Source organism: Elephas maximus, chromosome 3 (assembly GCF_024166365.1).
Source record: "Elephas maximus indicus isolate mEleMax1 chromosome 3, mEleMax1 primary haplotype, whole genome shotgun sequence".
Taxonomy (NCBI): Eukaryota; Metazoa; Chordata; class Mammalia; order Proboscidea; family Elephantidae; genus Elephas; species Elephas maximus.
This window is the reverse complement of record NC_064821.1, coordinates 189378142-189393475: the sequence shown is the minus strand read 5'-3', so window position 1 is coordinate 189393475 and position 15334 is coordinate 189378142. Positions and strand designations below refer to the sequence as shown.

The 15334-nt window shown below is 41.5% G+C and overlaps 1 protein-coding gene across 1 annotated transcript in view; it reads left to right on the top strand.

The window, feature by feature from the left end:
• Positions 1-896: 896 nt before the first annotated feature.
• Positions 897-15334, top strand: part of LOC126073623 (peptidoglycan recognition protein 3-like) — a 34577-nt gene continuing 20139 nt past the window's right edge. The window contains exons 1-5 of the mRNA XM_049880512.1: positions 897-951; positions 3703-3904; positions 6666-6784; positions 7949-8101; positions 12171-12369. Of these exons, the coding sequence (XP_049736469.1) occupies positions 897-951; positions 3703-3904; positions 6666-6784; positions 7949-8101; positions 12171-12369 (728 nt within the window). The remainder of the gene's footprint in view (positions 952-3702; positions 3905-6665; positions 6785-7948; positions 8102-12170; positions 12370-15334) is intronic.

Sequence of the window (15334 nt, the reverse complement as noted above, 5' to 3'; positions counted from 1 at the left end):
GATATCCTTGAGTTTAACCTCTTGGGTCCACATTGAGAAGCTCCATCATCAGACATTCAAGCAGGTTGTGAAGTAATTTTGGGCAGAGGCTCTGGAGTCAGATACACCTGGGTATGAATCTTGCTCCACTCCTCATTGGGTAACTTTGGGAAAATGACTTAAGTTCTATGAGACCTGTTTCCTGATGATAACTATGGACCTTGTAGATCATTGTGAAGACACTGAAATATCTGTGGTGTCCTCAGCAAATACCTGGAACATAGAAAGTGAACAATAAGTGGGAACTGTTGTAGCTATTATTACCCTTACTCAAGAAGAGGTTAGTTGAGCTCCCATCAGGCATCTCTGCAGGGGATTTCTACATAGGGTGGGCGATTGGACCAGATGACTCTACATACCTCTGACTCTCAGATAGTTCTGAGGATAAAGCTGCTTGATAAAAATGAGGTTAAGAATATTTATCTTATAAGAATTTTGTAAGGATTAAATATGAAGTTGCAGCACTAAACCAAAAAAACCAAACCCATTGCTGTTGAGTTGATTCCAACTCATAGAATACCTATAGAGCTGACCCGTATGGTTTCCAAGGAGTGGCTGGTAGATTTGAACTGCCAACGTTTCTGTTAGCAGCCAAACTCTTAACCACTGCACCACCAGAGAAAATATCTACACGGGGTTTGTTTACAATAGCTACTCAAAGATTTTAGAAAATGTTATCTACCCAGGAAGGCCTAAGAGTAGAAGCCAGGCTCCTCCGAGGGACCAGGAGCTCCCCTGGGTAGTAGGTATGCTGGTGGTGGGGTGCTCCAACTAGAGAGTGAGCACAGCCATGTTAATTGTCCACGTCTCTCCCAGGGCTGCAGTCCACACTCTTCTTGTCTGTGTCCCGGGGCCACATGAGGATGCTGCCATGGCTTCTTGTCTTCTCAGTTCTGGGCCTTGTGGCTGGGGGTGAGTTTTCTTGCATTACATCAGAAGTGCTTTTGGTGAGCAACAGGTGACTGTCCTCAAGTTATCCTCCCAGTGCCCTCCCTTGGCTAGAGGGTAGTATAACTTCTCAATTTGAAGTACTGTCCTGGAGTTTACACATCTGAGTTCAAGTTCTAGTCCTGCCATTTGCTATGATCCTCAATAAGTTATTCAATTTATTTAAGTCTCATTTGCTTGATATGGTGATAGTATTGCTCATTTCCTAGAGTTGTTCTTGAGGATTAAATTAGATAGTAAATGTGAGGAATTTTGCATGATGCCTGGATAGTAAGTGCTAGGTAAATTGTAGTTATTATTTAATTGTCATCATCATTATTAGTATAGCAATCATAGTTAAACCCAGTACTTGGGCCTGCATTTGTACATAAGAGCAAAATCCTTGAGAGCAGGATTGCCCTTTTTCTACATCATGTATATATGTTATGCAAAAAAAGTTCCATACATAGAATTAGGCAGGTACCAAATGCTCAATAAAGAATTGCTGCTGAATTGACTTTCTTTATATGAAAGTGGGTTTTGGGATTCTTAGATACTGGACATGTTTTCAAGCATCTCCCATGCATACATCTGTGCTGAGGTCATACTCTAATACAGCCTTCTCTCTGCCCTGTGGTTCTTAGCTAATTCCATGGGAATATAGAGTTGGTGTTGAAGTGAAGGTCCCTGGGTGGTACAAATGGTTTGCACTTGACTACCAACCTAAAGGTTGGCAGTTTGAACCTACCCAGCAGTACCATGGAAGAAAGTCCTGGCAATCTGCTTCTGTAAAGATTGTAGCCAGGAAAACCTTGTGGAGCTCAATTCTACTCAGTAACACATGGGATCGCCATGAGTTGGAATATACTTGATAACAAAGTGTTTGGTTTGGGTTTTTTTGGTTGATGTTGGAGAAACTCACAGACCAGGGAACATGTAATTCAGACTTTCATTTTATGAATGGGGAAACTGAGGCCTTTACAAGTGAAGTGATTTACCCAAGGCTGGCAGAGGGCTATTTTCTTGACCATCATGCTGGTCTCTTGGGTTCTGCCCTGCACCTGACCTCAGCCCATTCTGCGTTGTCTCTGGCCTGCCCCTCAGTCTGATGGCTGGTCTTTCACCCTGAGAGTCCCAGGGATTTCATTTGGAAATCACCCTCTCCAATCTCATCTCTCCTCCCTAGTCTTATTTGTCCCCTTCATAGCCTAGCTCAGAAGCTCCTTCCCCTGCTGAGATGGGATCCAGCCCTCAGCCCACTTTCTGGCCTACCCAGCACACCTCGGCCTCAATGTCATGGTCATGTATTTGTACCTGATTATTCCATGTGAAGGACAGTGGGGATCCTTAATGACCTTGTTTTATAGACAAAGAAACAGGCCACGTTGTGTCAGTGACTTGCCCAAGGTCATCTGACAACTTTTAGGAAGCCACAGAGAATAGTAGTTACGAGCACAGGCTCTAGGGTCATACAGTCTGGGTTGGAATCAAGCTCTGCTTCTTAAAACCTGTGATTCTCCTCTGGTCAGTTTAGTGTTGCACCCTAGAGGAAGTTAGGGGACTTGAGGAGGCAGAGAGCCTGTGGGCTGTGGGGTCGGATGTCTAGTGGTGCTTCTGATGATGTTGGTACAGGCACTCTCCAAGACCACCACTCAGACACTTGTCAGACAGGCTTCTGAACCTGTTTTCCAGCATCTCACAGCTCATTCAAAAGGGTTGCAATTGTGAGGAGGTTTAGTGATTAGCTGGGTTTCCATACCCATTGCCATGGAGTCAATTCTGATTCATAGTGACCCTATAGTAAAGAGTAGAACTGCCCCATAGTGTTTCCAAGGAGAGACTAGTCAATTTGAACTGCTGACCTTTTGGTTAGCAGCTGAGCTCTTAACTATAGGTTGCCAGAAATGCTTCTCAGGACTTCATTATGGTTGGGCTGTGAGTGATAGGGGTGGAATCCCCAGAGGTGCACCGGCCAACTACTCCCATGAGTTGTCCTGAGTTATTAGGTAAAGGTGGGCCCTAGGAAGGGAAAAAGAAAAAAATCTAGAAGGAAAATACATGTATCCTATTTCTCAGTTCCCAGTGTGAGGGTAGAGACATTCTCCCTCCCCTCAGGGAGTCTGTAGTGCTGTGTGGAATCTCACAGCCCTGCCTCTAGTGAGTTCCATCTGGAAGAGAGAAACTGTGTTCATGGAACTTCATGTGGGCTCTGGACCTTGGGACCCCCTAGATGAGGAGGGCCAAAGGGCTGCTTCCCTCAGAGAGTCACCATTCTGAGGGAAGGGCAAGACAAAGGACATGGTCAGAGATGCAGGAACAAATGCCAGTGAGGAACATGCATATGTGCTAAGGAGCTTCAAGAGAAGGCAACTCAGAACACCCTGGGATGGCTGCGGGTGTCAGCTGGGGATGCTTTCTGAAGGAGGGGAGCAGGAAGCAGGGCAGAGTGAGGCAGGGTGGGGTTTATCTTCCAGGGAAATGTAGAGAATTTGTTTGGAGAATAAGGCTACTTGACTCCTCTGGCTGAATGCAGAGTGCATGTGGGGAGTTGTTTAGCCAAAATGAGTATAAGGAGGTAGGAGGGGAAGAGGTGAACAGTGAAGGCCTCCTTGGGGTCTCTCCACCACAGTGGGACAGACAGTGCCCAGGAGAGAGAGGACTCAGGGCAGTGTGGGCAGTCTGTTGGGGAGGAAATGGTAGGACCTGTTGCATGCCATCCTGTGTTTTCCCCAGCAGATGCTCCTGCCATTGTCTCCCGCAATGAGTGGGGGTCGAGAATGTTTGCCTGCAGTGCCCCGTTGACCCATCCTGTGGCCTACGTCATCACAGATGAGCTCAGGGGGATGGAATGCCAGGAGCAGAACATTTGCAGCTGGAAGCTGCGGGGCCTGCAGTCCCATTCTGTCTACACCAAAGGCTGGTGCGACGTGCCATACAAGTAAGACTCTGGTCTGTCGAAGCACACATTCAAAGTCATCCATTTAGGGTGATTATCCATGAGCCTTCACTGATAATGCTCAGAGCAGATACTCAGACTCAACTATACCACGCAAGGCTCTCCGCCTTCCACTTTTCCTTCTCTGCTTCTACCATTTTTCTGGATTTTACTTATACTGCTTTTATAATGAATACAAAATATTATAAACAAGCAAATAAGTAAATAACAACAGAAAGAAAGAAAAGGAAGAAAGAGAGTGTAAGTCCTCCAGAGGTCATTCGGAAGGATGGCTCTGAACCATTTATTCAGATGTAGCCTTGGACCCTGGGAGCTCCCAAAAAGAAGGAAGGAAGCTCATGTAATAACTGCAGTCATCTCCTTGATTCTCTCAGCCCATCACAGTTCACAAAGATCTTCACAAACTCCCAGCTCCCCCGAGGAACTGGTAGAAGAAATGTCACTAGCCCTATTTCACAGGCGAGAAAGGCAAGGTCTAGGGAAGTTAATGAATTTGCTCAAAGTCACACAGCTAGGAAGCTGTGGGCCCAGAATGATGCCAAGACTGCCTGTTAGTCCAGCAATTATTATACTCTTGATAGAGACAGAGCTTTTACCCGGTGAAGCGGTTTCCCTCCTGTTAGCCGGAAGGGTCACCTGACAGTGAGACTAGGGATCACACGCAAGTGGACCCTGGGACGGGAGCGAGGAGAGCCCCATGTTTAACAGCATGAGGTCTGAGAAGGTCCTTTCATCCAGGTGGTGAGTTTGAGTATATAAGTACTCTGAGAATTACCAGTGGAGGCCCAGAGACATTTCCCTTTTTCCTTCAAGAACAAGGATATCTATCTGTTTGTGTCTATCTTTTTTTTTTTTTTATCTATCTATCTGTCTTTATCTATCTAGATACAATGATATATATCCATATATATATATATATGGATATCTATGGAACCCTGGTGGCATAGTGGTTAAAAGCCCAGCTGCTGATCAAAAAGTCTGCACTTTGAATCTTCCAGCCACTCCTTTGAAACCCAATAGGGCAGTTCTACTCTGTCCTATAGGGTTTCTATGAGTCAGAATTGATTTGATGGCATTTTTTTTTTTTTAAATATATATATACCAAAACTGAACGAGAGAGCGAGAGAATGGGGCTTTTCCCTCCTTAATTCTAAAGACAAATATGATTTCTGAATTATTCATTTTGGAGAGGATAATCTGTTTCTTTTTAAAAATTTGTTTATTTTTAAACACAGATAAATTAGAACAGCTGGAGCTTCTCATTGTAACCATCAGTACTCCTGGGTGTGTGTATATATGCTTCTGTGTCTTCCAGGTCCATCCTCTGTGTATTAACTGCCTCGGCTGCTGTCCCCGCCACCAATACCTCTGCCCACCACTGTTGTCACTACTGAGTTGCTTACTTCAGCCACAACATTTCTAAGGCATTTCAGCCACTTAGATGTATCTCTAAGTAAAGTTTCTGCAGTGATAGTTTAACGATCTCCAGTTTTCACAGTGTGGCTGACTGTAGCCATGAGGATCTATTCACACAGGACCAGCCAAAGGCTGCCCTAAATGTGACAGAGGAACCTGCTGAGACAGCTGGCAGCAGAGCCAGGGAAGTGGTAGACATACTGAAGCTCCCCTGTGGGCTGCTCAGGCCCATGTCAAGGAAGGGTGGAAAGTTGCACTCACTCAACTCAGGGCCTTGGCGTGACCTTAGCCAAGTGTCACTCTGTCTTCAATTTGCTGTGGAAACTCACCATTTATTTGCTATGGAAACTCACTGAATACGGCAAGAGTTGTAAAAATATCAGTTCTGAAGACTATGATCGGAAAGTGGAGGAAGAGAAAGTTATGAGGAGGCACAAATAAAGGGGGAGGTAAAATAAAAGAATAGATAAATTTGAATTGAAAGACAAACTGAAGAAAAGGAAGATTCTAAACAAATTTCTATGATAAAGGAGAGCTTAGTGAATTCCTAAGAAGTGAAGAAAAGTCAATACTAAAGGAATTTCAGAATTCTGGTTGATTGTTTTAAAGAATGTTCAAGCGTTTAGTCCTATAAGTGAAAAACATGATGAATTAATTTTAACGCCTTTGAAAAATTTTGAACTAATGGTCTTGGGGCCTTGAGAGTCACACATTCAAATTCTACTTTGAACCCAATGAATATTTTTAAAGTGAGGTGCTGAAAACATATCTAAGCTAAGCTGCAACCAGATTTAAAGTAAATTCCTACATCTCTTGAAGGCAGTGGTTTCAGTGGTAGAATCCTTTCATATCATGCGCAAGACCCAGGTTTGATTCTCAGCCAATGCACGTCATGTGCAGCCACCACCCGTCTGTCAGTTGTGGCTTGTGTGTTGCTATGATGCTGAAGAGGTTTCAGTGGAACTTCTAGACTAGGACAGACAAGGAAGAAAGGCCTGGTGATCTACTTCTGAAAATCAGCCAATGAAAACCCTATGAACCACAATGGTACAATCTGTAACCCATCCTGGCGATGGTGCAGTACTGGGCACTGTTTCATTCCATTGTGCATGGGGTCACCATGAGTCTGAGGCTAACTCAACAACAGCTAACAACAACACCTCTTAAAAAAAAAAAAAAACCTCTTAGAGGTCTAAAATTGGTTATTTTTTCTCTCATTGAAGTGTTATTGAAACATACTACTTACTTAAAAGCCTCTAGGACACTTCTCCCTTCTGAGGATTGTGAGAAGAATTAGCCATTAAGCCCACATTTTCTTGCTTGGCAGCTTCCTGGTTGGGGATGATGGCAGGGTGTATGAAGGTGTTGGCTGGAAAATCCAAGGCTTGCATACCCAAGGATACAACAACATCTCTCTGGGCCTCGCCTTTTTTGGCAATAAAATGGGTAATGGTCATCCCCCTGCTGGCCCTTTGCCAGAGAATTGTCTACATTCTCTTTCTCTGCTCTCTCACCTCAACACTCTTGCCTTTTAAGTCTATACCATACATGTCTCCTCCCTTGGCTTCTATTACATGCCATTCTTTCTATCCTTTTTCTCTTCTCTGGTCTGCACTCTTGTGATGTTGCTGAAACCACTCCTGATGCTGCTTGTGCTCACAGTTGTTGCCGTCACTTCTGGAGTTAACAGTTTTCTGATACTGTTGCTGCAGCAGTCAGAAGCAGGAAAGCATGGCTTCTCTTTTCCTCCAGAGTTTCCCTTCGGTAGAACCCAACCAGAAGCCAAGGGGCAAGGGAGTCTGAGAAATGTAGTTTTCAGGCTTCTACCAAAAAAAAAAAAAAAAATCCAAACCCACTGCCATGGAGTCGATTCCAACTCATAGTGACTCCATAGGACAGAGTAGAACTGCCCCATAGAGTTTCCAAGGAGTGTCTGATGGATTCAAACTGCCAACCTTTTGGTTAGCAGCCATAGCACTTAACCACTGTACTACAAGGGTTTCCAAACACCTTGCAAAACAGAGGAGAGCACAGAAGTAGGAATGGAGTTGAGAGATAACAGATAAATAACGGGTGCACTCAGTATCCTCATCTGCCAATTGGGGCTGGTAATAGCATTTACCACAGAGGTTTTCTATGAGAATGAAATGAGTCGATAGACATAAAGAACTTGCCTCATGCCTGATTATGAGAACTTCTTAGTAAATGCTAGTGGGTCTATCTGACTTGGTCTCGTGAGCCTCCCTCTGCATGTAGCTTTTACTGCTTCCCATCCCTTCCAGATGAAGTGGATAAAGACTTAGTTTGAGATGAAGTGGATAAATAAGGCCTTATTTTGGCACTTGGAAGATGGCACTTAGTTTGAGATGAAGTAAATAAATAAAGCCTTAGTTTGGCACTTGGGAGAGATCTCCAACCTTGGCTGCTGAGAGATCTGTCCAAGTAGTTCTTTGCCTCTTAGGCCCTCTGTCCTGGCTATTGGACCAGTTTCCTCTCTTCCCATCCATCAGCTATTCAGGGTCATGTGGTCATCTTATCCTACCTCCTGGTGTCTAGAACAGGCTGGAGTTTCTTACTGATAGTTCTGTGTTCCATGTCATCCTCTTTCAGGTAGCAGTCCCAGCCCTGCTGCCTTATCAGCTGCAGGGGGCCTGATCTCCTATGCCATCCAGAAGGGTTACCTGTCACCCAGGTACATTCAGCCACTTATCCTGCAAAGTGAGACCTGCCTGGTCCCTCAACAGCCAGCGAGGTCCAGGAAAGGTAGGACCCTCAATTCCACCTCACCCTCCTCCCCGTTACAACTCCAGCCATATTTGGAAGTACTCTTACCTATTGGCTTTCATTGGCTTCTTGGACTGAGAACATGTCTCATGTCTATCATAACTTTGAAGATCTGGAAAAATTTGAGGGGATACCTTCCTGGCCTATTCTCTATCCCACTAGAATAACACAGCCATGGAATTATTCTTAACATAAATATATATGTGCACATTTTCACTCAATCAATAAATATTTACTGAATACCAGACTTTATTCTAAGCACTGGGGATACAGCTGAGAACAAAACACACAAATTCTCTGCCTTCATGAAGCTTACATTTTGGTAAAGAGACAGGAAATGAACAAATCAGCAAGTAAAATATATATGATGTCAGATTGTATAAAAGCTATGGAGAAAAATAGAACACGAAAAAGGAGAAGGGTGCACATTTATACAGACTTAAGTACAATATGTGAGTAAATACAGACACATATTCAAACACACACACACACCCCTTTCTAATGCAAAAACTAGCCAACCTACAACATGGCCACGGTGCTGAGAAAAACTAGAGTTCACCTGTTACATTGATGTCAGAGTGAATATTCCAAGAAGTTGGGTAATAAAAATTATGCACTATTTTGGAGTGAACAAGCAGCAATTTAAAACCAGTAAAATTAATAAGCACTGCCAGTGACTTAACTCTCTGCTAGAATGAGCCTTTTCCTGCAGTCAATGATATATTTTTAAAGTTGTTGTTAGGTGCCATTGAGTCAATTCCTACTCGTCGTCACCTTATGTACTGCAGAATGAAACACCACCTGGTCATGCGCCATTCTCACAATCATTGTTATTCTTCAGGCCATTGTTGCAGCCACTGTGTCAATCCATCTCGTTGAGGGTTTTCCTCTTTTTTGCTGATCCTTTACTTTGCCAAGCATGGCATCCTTCTCCAGGGACTGATCCCTCCTGATAACATGTCCAAAGTATGTGAGATGTAGTCTCTCCATCCTTGCTTCTAAGGAGCATTCTTGCTGTATTTCTTCCAAGACAGATTTGTTCATTCATCTGGCAGTCCATGGTATACTCAATATTCTTCATCAACATCACAATTCAAAGGCTTCAATTCTTTGGTCCTCCTTATTTACTGCCCAAATTTTCCATGCATATGAGGTGATTGAAAACACCATGGCTTGGGTCAGGCGCACACTTTATTCTTCAAGGTGGCGTCTTTGCTTGTTAACACTTTAAGAAGGTCTTTTGTAGCAGATTTGCCCAAAGCAATGTATCTTTTGATTTCATGACTGCTGCTTCCATGGGTGTGGATTGTGGATCCAAGTAAAATGAAATCCGTAACGACTTCAATCTTTTCTCCATTTACCAAAATGTTGCTTATTGGTCCAGTTGTGAGGATTTTGTTTTCTTTATGTTCAGGTATAATCCATACTGAAGGCTGTGGTCTTTGATCTTAATCAGTAAGTGCTTCAAGTCCTCTTCACTTTCAGGAAGGAAGTTTGTGTGATCTGCGTATGGCAATTTGTTAATGAGTCTTCCTTCAATCCTGATGCCCCTTTCTTCTTCATATAGTCCAACTTCTCGGATTATTTGCTCAGCATACAGTTTGAATAAGTATGGTGAAAGGATACAACCCTGATACATACCTTTCCTGACTTCAAACCATGCAATATCCCCTTGTTCTTTTCAAACGACTGCCTCTTGATCTATGTACAGGTTCCTCATAAGCACAATTAAGTGTTCTGGAATTCCCATTGTTTGCAATGTTATCTGTAATTTGTTATGATCCATGCAGTTGAATACCTTTGCATAGTCAATAAAACACAAGTAAACATCTTTCTGGTATTCTCTGCTTTCAGCCAGGATCTACCTGACATCAGCAATGATATCCCTGGTTTCACAACCTCTTTTGAATCCAGCTTGAATTCCTGGCAGTTCTCTGTTAACATACTGCTGCAGCCACTTTTGAATGATCTTCAGTAAAATTTTACTTGTGTGTGATACTAATGATGTTGTTCAATAATTTCCAAATTCAGTTGGATCACCCTTCTTGGGAATAGACAAAAATATGATCTCTTCCAGTCAGTTGGCCAGGTAGCTGTCCTCCAAATTTCTTGGCATAGGCTAGTGAGCGCTTCCAGTGCTGCATTCGTTTGTTGAAACATCTCAATTGGTATTCTGTCAATCCCTGGAGCCTTGTTTTTTGCCAACACCTTGAGTGAAGCTTGGACTTCTTCTTTCGGTACCATCGGTTCCTGATCATATGCTACCTCCTGAAATGGTTGAACTTTGACCAATTCTTTTTGGTATAGTGACTCTGTGCATGCCTTCCATTTTCTTTTGATGCTTTCTGTGTTGTTTAATATTTTCCCTGTAGGATCCTTTACTATTGCAACTAGAGGCTTGAATTTTTTTTCCAGTTCTTTCAGCTTGAGAAATGCCAAGTGTGCTCTTCCCTTTTGGTTTTCTATTTCCAGGTCTTAGCACATGTCATTATACTTTACTTTGTCTTCTTGAGCTGCCCTTTGAAATCTTCTGTTCAGCTCTTTTACTTCAACATTTCTTCCTTTCACTTTAGCTATTTGATGTTAGAGAGCAAGTTTCAGAATCTCTTCTGCCATTCAGTTTGGTCTTTTCTGTCTTTCCTTTAAAGTAACTTTCTAAAAATGATAAATGGTAAGTAAAGTTTTTCTTGCTTTCAGATGGATACTGTCTTCCATAATGATAGTTCCTTAACATTTGAAGAGTTCTTTATGTATTGCAAATTGTTTTCACATACATGTCATCAGATCACAGAATCAGCTGATTTTTTATCCTGTTACATGAGTACATGCACCTGCATATATTTGCTATGAATATTCACATATGTAGATATGGTTTGTCCTTTGAATAAAATGAGCATGCCCCTGTATAACCGACAGTCCCTTCCCTTCTACTCACACGATGTTTTCTATAGTTGTTATCATAACTTGTAGAGTTTTGTCCTTGTCTGTTGCTTAGTTACCTGACTGAGACACACTCCCCATCTGGTTTTTCCCAGAATCCCACAGCTCATGTTGCGATATACCAGTGGCTGCTGGAGTTGGGGAGAGATCGAGGAGTAACTCAGCCTGTAGTTGTGAGATTGCCCACTTGCGGGCAAAGGCAATTTCCTGTTTTCTTTTTTTAAATTTATACTGTTGTTGTTGAGAATATACACAGCAAAAACACATCAATTCAACAGTTTCTACATGTACAATTCAGTGACATTGATTACATTCTCACTCTCCTTTACCAAGTTGTTCTTCCACCATTAACATAAATTCAACTGCCGCCTAAGATTCCTATCTAATCTTTCGAGTTGCTGTTGTCACTTTCATCCCATGTAGATAAAAAAGTTCTTAAAAAAGCATGATGCTCAAGGCAGACTTTTTTTTTTTTTTGCTAGTTTACCTATTATTGTTTGGCTTTAAGAAGACTTCGGGGGATTTTTTGGTGTGAGGCTTAAAGATTATCTCAGGGCAATAGTTTCAGGAGTTCATCCAGTCCCCTTGGCACTAGAAAGTCTGGAGTCCATGAGAATTTAAAATTGCATTTTGCATTTTTCCCCTTTTGATCAGGATTCTTCTATAGAATCTTTGATCAAAACGTTTGGGAAGGGTAGCCGGGCACCATCCAGTTCTGCTTCTGGCAAAGGAGGCAGTTGTTCATGGAGGCAATTAGCCACCCATAAAAAAAAATTCCATATCCCCCTCTTATTCTTGACTTTTCTCCTTCCTCTGTTGCTCCAGTGAATAGAGACCAGTTGTCACGCTTTGGATGGTTGCTTACAGGCTTTTAAGAGCCCAGGCACTATGCAACTAACTAGAAGGCAGAACAGGAGCACTAAAGACATTATTAAGCTAATTAACTGGGATGTCCCATGAAACCATGACCCTAAAACCTCCACACTAGGAAACCAAATTCCATGAGGTTTTTGGTTATACATATGCAGTCTCAGCAGCTACTGTTTTTTTTTTTTTTTTTGTCATTGTTATAAAATTCCCATTTTCTTCACTTTTTACCTTACCACAGCTTGCCCCAACGTCATCACACGGCCTGCTTGGGGAGCCAGAGAGACACTTTGCTCTAAAATGGACCTCCCAGTCAAGTATGTCATTATCATCCACACCGCTGAGACAAGCTGCAATGTGTCTGTCGACTGCCAGATTCGTGTCCGAGACATACAGTCTTTTCACATTGATGATAAGAACTTCTGTGACATTGGCTATCAGTAAGTGGGATTGGTGGAAACATGACCCTCTCGTTCTTCAGGGCAGACACCAGCCTGTAGAGAGGAAAGGTGAGGGTGGAAACTGATATTTACCAAGCTCTTCGTTTGTGCCAGGTGCTTTTCCTAAGGCCCCATGTTTTAGCCTCTGCAAGACTCTGGACTGAGTATCATTCAGAGCATAAAAGGGTTAATTATCTTTTCTGGACATTTTCTGCACAAGTGCTTGGGAGGACTCTCAAAAGAAGGCACTGGAAGTAGTAGTGATAAAGCAAGACTTGGAAACCCTTAGGGAAGGTAATCAAAAAGTTGTCCATTTTTAATGCAATCCTTTCCAACCAAAGATGCAGGCCCTGCCCAGCCCCTACCTTGGTCTGGCCCAAATCCAAACTTGCTTTCTTTGCTGTTAGAATCCTGTTTTCTCCTCTGGTTTTATTTACTCCCTTTTATAGATGGGAGGACTTTTAAACTTTCTGGGCCCCAATTGCCTGGTTTCTAAAATGGGGTCAACAATATCTTATCTGTTTGAAGGGAGGGAATGAGATAAGAATATCCTCTTTTGATCTCTTTAATACAAGGTCTGTAATAAAGATATGCATTGAACTAATAAAATAGTGGAAGCTACTTAGAAGATGCCTTTGAAATTTCATAAAAGGGATTCAGTGCTAGAGTGTGATAAATTTTATTTATTCATCTGTGACTTGATCTCACAAATTTTTGTTTCTGGTAGCTTTGCCTTTGCATGTATATCCTTCTGGATTGGCTGCCTCTCTCCTCTTTACACCTATTTTAAAGCTGTTTTTTGCAAACTGGAGAATATTGTTGCTGTACTTTGCTGGATTTTCCACATCACTGCTATAGTTATTTCGCATATATAATGGAGAATTAGCTGCAAATTTGGAAATTCCAAATGGAAATTCTAGAAGGTAAGGGATTGTTTATTGTCTTTTATCATTCAGTCTTCAGGGGCTCAATTCATATTCCTTGACCATTGAAACATGTGGTGGTATCCCCCTCTACTTCTAGCTCCATGATATGTCATCTCTAACCTTGCTATAGCCTGTAATGAGGACAAAACACCCTCTCACACATCAATTTTAAACCATTTAACCAATATATGATGTTGTTAGGTGCCATCGAGTAGGTTCCAATCCATAGTGATCCTATGTACAACAGAATGAAATGCTGCTCAGTCCCGTGCCATCCTCACAATCAGTTATGCTTGAGCCCGTTGTTGAAGCCACTGTGTCACACCATCTCATTGAGAGTCTTCCTCTTTTTCGTTGACCCTCTACTTTACCAAGCACAATGTCCTTCTCTAGGGACTGATCCCTCCTGATAACGTGTCCAAAGTATGTACGATGTATCCTCCCTTCTTTGCTTCTAAGGAGCATTCTTGTATTTCTCCCAAGACAGATTTGTTTATTCTTTTGGCAGCCCAAGGTATATTCATTATCCTTCTCCAGCACCACAATTCAAAGGCATCAATTCTTTGGTCTTCCATATTCACCATTCAGCTTTTCCATGCATATGAGGTGATTGAAAATGTCATGGCTTGGGCAGGCACACCTTATTCTTCAAGGTGACATCTTTGCTTTTCAACACTTTGAAAAAGGTCTTTTGTAGCAGATTTGCCCAATGCAATACATCTTTTGATTTCTGGACTACTGATTCCACGGGTGTTGATTGTTGACCCAAGTAAAATGAAATCCTTGACAATTTCAATCTTTTCTCCATTTATCATGATGCTGCTTATTGGTCCAGTTGTGAGGATTTTTTTTTGATTTTTTATTGTACTTCAGGTGAAGGTTTACAGAGCAAACTAGTTTCTCATTAAACAATTCATACATAGTTTTGTGACATTGGTTGCCAACTGCACAACAGGTCAACATTCTCCCCTTCTATTTTTTTTTTTTTTTCTTATGGCTATCCTTTATTTTTCTGGAGATATTTCCATTCCATTATTAATTTAACCAGACTCCTAAAGCAAATAATTAGATTGTTCCCACATTTTTGCCATAAACTTACTTGTCATACTTCTTCAAGAACAATTATACTATTGTTGTTATTTCACTAACTAAAAACTGAGTTTTTTTAATCTCTTCTCTTTTCCTCTCATCCCAACTTCTCCTGCCTGAAGGTAATCAATTTAACATTCTGAACATTATAATACCTGTCTTCCATGCCTTTTCTCTCCCCATGCTCATGCCATATCTATAATATATTCATCTAAATGGGCTTTTGTGGAGAATTTTTATCAATGATAAGATCATATGCATTTTCATGCAATTTCTTTTTCTTAACTGACAGTAAAACATGTAAATGAATGGAGCTGACTCATTTTTTTTAATAGCTGCAAAACATTCCAAACTGCAGTTTTGCTACTGTTTATTCATCGTTCAAGTTCTTTTCAGGGTTTTTGGTTTTTGATTGTTTTTTGACCCTACAGACAATATTATAATTACCATTCTTGTGTATCTGTCTTCTTATTGTGCCTTTGTTTCTACTGGATGCATTTCAAGGTGGATAAAAGGCTTTGCATATTTTAAATTGTAATAGATATTTCAGATATTGCCAAAAAAGCTGTAGTTTTCAATTATCATAGCCTTGTTAGGAACTGATGTTATCACTGTTCTCAATTTTTACCAACCTGAAAGATGAAATGTAGGTCTACTATTGGTATTTAAATTTGCATTTATTTGATGAGTCCAAAGGATGAACATCTTTTTATACATTTATTGAACCACTTGGAGTTCCTCTTTTGTAAATTGCCTGCTCACATTCTTTTTTTTAATTGTGGTAAATTTGTATGTAACAAAGCATTTGCCATTTCAACAATCTTTACATGTAGGTAGTTTAGTGGTATTCGTTTTGTTCACCGTGTTGTTCAACCATAACTGGACACTTACCCATATCCAAATTTTTCTATCACCCTTAATAGAATTTCAGAGTCACCTAAGTATTGAGT